The 6,484-nt window shown below is 46.7% G+C and overlaps 1 protein-coding gene across 1 annotated transcript in view; it reads right to left on the bottom strand.

Moving 5' to 3' along the window:
- Positions 1-6,484, bottom strand: part of LOC108802644 (zinc finger protein 850-like) — a 52,246-nt gene that overhangs the window by 2,976 nt on the left and 42,786 nt on the right. Inside the window, exon 5 of the mRNA XM_018574501.1 lies at positions 2,475-2,811. Within this exon, the coding sequence (XP_018430003.1) occupies positions 2,475-2,811 (337 nt within the window). The remainder of the gene's footprint in view (positions 1-2,474; positions 2,812-6,484) is intronic.

The raw sequence follows: 6,484 nt of genomic DNA, 5'->3' as shown, positions 1-6,484 counted from the left end.
AGTGTCGCATGTATTATCATGATGGCCCATTTATTGCCCCATGTATTATCATGATGGCCCATTTATTGCCCCATGTATTGTCATGATGGCCCATTTATTGCCCCAGGTATTGTCGTGATGGCCCATTTATTGCCTCATGTATTGTATTGTCATGATGGCCCATTTATTGCCCCATGTATTGTCATGATTACCCATTTGTTGCCCCGTGTAGTGTCATGATTGCCCATCCTGGACACGTGAGGTTCTGTCTCTCCCTTTCCTCTCATGAAGCTGAACTCTGAACATTCTGCTGCCATCTAGTGGCCATGTGCAGAACTGCTGCAGAATTGTTTTCCTCAATGTTCTCCCAAGCCTGCTTTCCCCAGGTCATGGAATAGGTCAGTCAGGAGGTTCCGGTGGCTGTAGATAGGGCCATCCCACATATGTAGTGTCACGATTGTCCGTTGGTTGCCCCGTGCATTGCCAGAATGGCCCATTTGTTGCCCCATCTATTGTCATGAAGGTCTGTTCGTTGCCCCGAGTATTGTGGTGTCATCTATGGTAGTGAGAAACCACAATATTATCTTGAGGTCTATGACGTCATCACGTCTAATACAGTCCATTCACTTGCATTAGATAGGAGGATGCAGAGGCACATACCACAGCTGGAGCGGAAGTGGAGAGAGGTGAGCATTCACTGCTGCAGGACCGAGGATCTTGACTTGCATAGCTCAATACTTGTGTCCTGATGCCATTCATGATGGCCCATTTGTTGCCCCATGTTTTGTCATGACGGCCCATTTGTTGCCCCAGGTATTATCATGATGGCCCATTTGTTGCCCCAGGTATTATCATGATGGCCCATTTGTTGCCCCATGTATTGTCAAGACTGTCCATATGTATTGTCATGATGGCCCATTTGTTGTCCCATGTATTATCATGATGGCCCATTTATTGCCCCATGTTTTGTCGTGATGGCCCATTTGTTGCCCCATGTATTATCATGATGGCCCATTTGTTGCCCCATGTTTTGTCATGACGGCCCATTTGTTGCCCCAGGTATTATCATGATGGCCCATTTGTTGCCCCAGGTATTATCATGATGGCCCATTTGTTGCCCCATGTATTGTCAAGACTGTCCATATGTATTGTCATGATGGCCCATTTGTTGTCCCATGTATTATCATGATGGCCCATTTATTGCCCCATGTTTTGTCGTGATGGCCCATTTGTTGCCCCATGTATTATCATGATGGCCCATTTATTGCCCCATGTATTGTCATGATGGCCCATTTGTTGTCCCATGTATTATCATGATGGTCCATTTATTGCCCCATGTTTTGTCCTGATGGCCCATTTATTGCCCCATGTATTATCATGATGGCCCATTTATTGCCCCATGTATTATCATGATGGCCCATTTATTGCCCCATGTATTGTCATGATGGCCCATGCCTCATGTATTGTATTGTCATGATGGCCCATTTATTGCCCCATGTATTGTCATGATTACCCATTTGTTGCCCCGTGTAGTGTCATGATTGCCCATCCTGGACACGTGAGGTTCTGTCTCTCCCTTTCCTCTCATGAAGCTGAACTCTGAACATTCTGCTGCCATCTAGTGGCCATGTGCAGAACTGCTGCAGAATTGTTTTCCTCAATGTTCTCCCAAGCCTGCTTTCCCCAGGTCATGGAATAGGTCAGTCAGGAGGTTCCGGTGGCTGTAGATAGGGCCATCCCACATATGTAGTGTCACGATTGTCCGTTGGTTGCCCCGTGCATTGCCAGAATGGCCCATTTGTTGCCCCATCTATTGTCATGAAGGTCTGTTCGTTGCCCCGAGTATTGTGGTGTCATCTATGGTAGTGAGAAACCACAATATTATCTTGAGGTCTATGACGTCATCACGTCTAATACAGTCCATTCACTTGCATTAGATAGGAGGATGCAGAGGCACATACCACAGCTGGAGCGGAAGTGGAGAGAGGTGAGCATTCACTGCTGCAGGACCGAGGATCTTGACTTGCATAGCTCAATACTTGTGTCCTGATGCCATCCTCTTACCTGGGAGAATGTAAGGCTCGTGGGGGGTCACAATCATTCCCACATATATTTAGATCGGGGTGGGCAACCTCGCCACTCCAGTTGTGCTAAAACTACAAGTCCCATGGGGCATTGCAAGACTGACAACCACAGGCAGGGCTCCCAGAGGCAGGGGCATGATGGGAATTGTAATTCTCCACAGCTGGAGTGCCAAGTATGCCTACTCCTGGTTTAGATCTTTTGGGTTCCTGGGTCTGCCGTCATGCCTCACCCATTATGAGGGTCTCCATCTCTTGCTGCTGGATTTGTTTCTATGGACTGATCCATTCCACCCGATAATATATATATATATTTTAAACCACATTAGCAGGTGTGTGTTTTCTGATGAGTCATTAGATTTCCTTTATGTGTATAACTTTTCCCGCACTCCGAACACGAATAAGGACGCTCACCTGTGTGAATTCTCCGATGTACGACAAGGACTCCATTCTGCCTGAAACATTTCCCACACACAGAACAAGAATAAGGACGCTCGCCCGTGTGGCATCTCTGGTGTCGAAGAAGGTCTCCTTTCCTAAGGAAACATTTCTCGCACTCAGAACATGAGAAGGGGCGCTCGCCCGTGTGAATGATCTGGTGTTTGAGTAGATCTCCTCTCATAGTGAAAGCTTTCCCGCACTCTGGACATGAGAAAGGGCGCTCGCCGGTGTGAATTCTCTGGTGTTTGTTCAGGCGCGCTTTTGTGATGAAACATTTCCCACACGCTGAACATGAAAAAGGACGCTCGCTCTTGGGACTTCTCTGCTGTCCTAGAGATGTTCGGTGTTCACTTAGAGATTTCTCACACTGGAAAGTTGAAAACAAACGATCGGCTGTGTGATCTCCTTTATGCTGTTCCTTGGGAGCAGATGGATCTGATGACGTCTCCTCACTTCGGGATCTCAGATGGACATCTGGAGTAACAGTCCGTGATCGATGAGAATATTCCTCAGGATTAGAGGGATCCATTGATGTCTCTGAATGGGAAGGTCTGTGATGTCTATTATGAGTAATGGGATTCACTCCCGGAGAATGTCTTGTGATGTCATCATCTTCTGCATTACAATTTAAAGATATAGTAGAACGCTCCTCTTTCCTATTCAGAACGCCGAGTCCATCTGTTGGAAAGAAAGGTTTCAAAAACTTATAAGAAGTCCATTCAGTCATATATACTGAATACAAACCAGATCAATGATACCAAACACCCAAATCCCACCGAGTGACAGAATGTACATCAATGACATCGATGTGGTGAAGACCAGAGATGGACCTTCATATGGTGTACAGTATTACCTCCTCATTTGTTGGTCACATGACGTTATATTGAGGAATGGAGATGGACCTTCATATGGTGTACAGTATCTCCTCATTTGTTGGTCACATGACGTTATATTGGGGAATGGAGATGGACCTTCATATGGTGTACAGTATTACCTCCTCATTTGTTGGTCACATGACGTTATATTGGGGAATGGAGATGGACCTTCATATGGTGTACAGTATCTCCTCCTCATTTGTTGGTCACATGACGTTATATTGAGGAATGGAGATGGACCTTCATATGGTGTACAGTATCTCCTCCTCATTTGTTGGGACATGACATTATATTGAGGAATGGAGATGGACCTTTCATATGTGAATGGCTTCTTCATTATATGCTAATTACTTACTTGTGTCCATATGTAGAGAAGATTCCTCCTGCTTACTTCTCATAGTCATCTCCCCCTCCTCCATAGACTGCTGAGCTCCACTCACCAACGTCTCTTCTTCTTCCTCTTTAATCTCAACTTTGATGTCTTTCAGTTTTCCACCCTAAACCCAGAAAAAGAATAAAACACTGGGCGCCAATAACAAGATACATTGAAAATTTGTTGTCTCAGATCTTAAGCACTTTCGGATTTACAACGTAGCAGATACGTCCTAAGAAAGAAAGTTTCCAGGACGTATCTCCTACGCCAAGCTCCTCTCCCCCTGCCAGTGTTGCTGGCAATTACCGGCTGTAAAAACGACAGCTGAGAATTGCTTTGTATCACATAGCTAGGGACGCCAATCAAAATGTAGCCGCTCCTGCTTGATATGACATCTGCAGAGAGGCTACAAGTGTAATCGAGTAACTACAGTATAATGTTTCACTCACATGTAGATCAAAAGCGTGACATTTAGCTAAAAGAAGCCCAAAATCAGCCCCAATTAACCCCTTCCTCCCCAACTAAAATGATAAATAAGTCATTTTTAAATGATATACACCGAGTTCCACCTACCTGATCATGGTGGGGGATGGTGAGATCTTCCTGGGTGGGATCCCGGGAACACAGAGGACGGGGACATCTCTCTGGTGGGTTCCTCTTACTGGATCCATCTGTAGGAAACACACACACTGACTGAATACATTGTTTCTATGTGTGTATCAGATGATGGGGGATGTAGGCGGAGCCTCCGTACTGCTCTCTCCTCTTACCCGGTGATGTGAGGGGCGGGGCATTCTCCATCACCACGTCCTTGTAGAGATCCCGGTGTCCTTCTAGATACTCCCACTCCTCCATGGAGAGATAGACAGAGACATCCTGACACCTTATAGGAACCTGACACACACAATGATACAGTCACCACCCAGACACACCCCTTGTCTGTTCCTGGACCATGTCCCAGAATTCCCGGCACCACTCACCTCTCCCGTCAGCAGATCAATGATCTTCCTGGTGACTTCTAGAATCTCCTTGGCTCTGGTCACCTCTGTGGTCAGGCATTGGGGTGGAGGCTCTGTGATGGGTGATGTCCCATGAAGACATCTGGTTGATATTGGCTCCCCAGATGCGTTCTTCACTAATTTATAATCCTGAGCAAAGAAAGATAGAAACAATATTACTACTGACCTCCCAGAATCCCCCTCACCTCTCCGTTCAGGTCTGTGTTTTATGTATCACCCTAACCGTCGGGCTCCACTCATCCCAAGACCTCCTGCTCTCCAGCTCCCTTGTCAACTCCACCAATGCCCACCTCCAGGACTTCTCTAGAGTGTCTCCCATCCTCTGGAGTTCTTTACCCCCAACCTGTCCGTCTATCTCCCACTCTGACTGCCTTTAGGCGATCCCTTTGGCTCATCTCTTCAGGGAAGCCGATCCCACCTCAACCTAACCGCTCAACCATCACATTCTCATACAATTCATCCCCCACACAGCTCCCTCCTCATGTATCACTGGCCCCTCCCTTTTAGATTGTAAGCCCTCAGGGGCGGGGCCCTCCTCGCCATCTTGCCTTGAATTGTATTGTGATTGTCATGTCTTCCTTATATTGTAAAGCGCTGCGCACACTGTTGGCGCTCTATAAATCCAGTATAATAATAATAATGAATAGAGATCAGAGTGACGTCATGTGACCTCTCAGAATCCTCCTCACCTCTCCGGTCAGCAGGTAGATGATCTCCAGGGTGAGGTCCAATATCTTCTCAGTCATGTGACTCGGCTCCTCGTCTATCCTCGTTGATGTGGTTATGTGATCATTACAGGACGCTCCTCTCTCCATAGTTCCGACACCTCAGACCGCTTCGGATGGGATAATAATGTTCTCACTTATCAATATCTCCAAGTGAAGAAAAAAACCCCAGAGACCCTCAAAGCCGTAATCATCATCCTCCTACTATCCTCGTATCATTGTACCTGTCGAACATGTTAGTAACCTTGTAAATAATTTTTTTTTTAAATGACAAGTTCTACAGAGGCGTTCTTATGTATTTGTATCATTTGCTGGAGGTAAAAGAATATGGAGGACGGACATGAAGGGGGGGGGTTACCGGGTGTAAATATAAAATATTTTCATACCTCCTGTGCTGCCAGTTCCAGCAATGTCTCCTCTCTACTTCCTCCCAACTCACCTCTGACCTCAAACCTTCTATTTATATGTGACATCACTTCCTGTCTGTGATATTACTTCCCGTCTCCTCCTGGTATCACTTCCTGTCTGTGGGGTCACCTCACATTTAGTGAGATGACCACCTTGTGTGGAATAGGGGATTCAGAATGGGCAGGGTTAAGCAGGCAGTCATGTTCAAAGTCTTTAAGGGGGTCCGTGACATCAGTACCATGTGGAGGGCGTTCTTTGCATCCACCGGACATTGGCTGAAAAGACTTTGCTCTTTGTCGGCAACGCCATAACCCGCCTCCTCCTCCTATCCTCTCCGGAGGTCCCTTTGTAGAGTCAAATGGGTTAACTCTACAATCGGGTACCCCCGTTTACCAATTTAGATTGTGAGGGTCTTTTTTGGGGGGTCCAGGAGGAGAGCAGGTTCTGCATGTGGAGGTTGTAGGAGGAGAGAAGGTTCTGCATGTGGAGGTTGTAGGAGGAGAGCAGGTTCTGCATGTGGAGGTTGTAGGGGGAGAGCAGGTTCTGCATGTGGAGGTTGTAGGGGGAGAGCAGGTTCAGCATG

This window comes from Nanorana parkeri, unplaced genomic scaffold (genome assembly GCF_000935625.1).
Source record: "Nanorana parkeri isolate BGI_ZX_2015 unplaced genomic scaffold, ASM93562v1 scaffold3005, whole genome shotgun sequence".
In the NCBI taxonomy this organism is placed as follows: domain Eukaryota; kingdom Metazoa; phylum Chordata; class Amphibia; order Anura; family Dicroglossidae; genus Nanorana; species Nanorana parkeri.
Note: the sequence above shows the minus strand (reverse complement) of the source record. Positions and strands in the feature narration are given on the sequence as shown.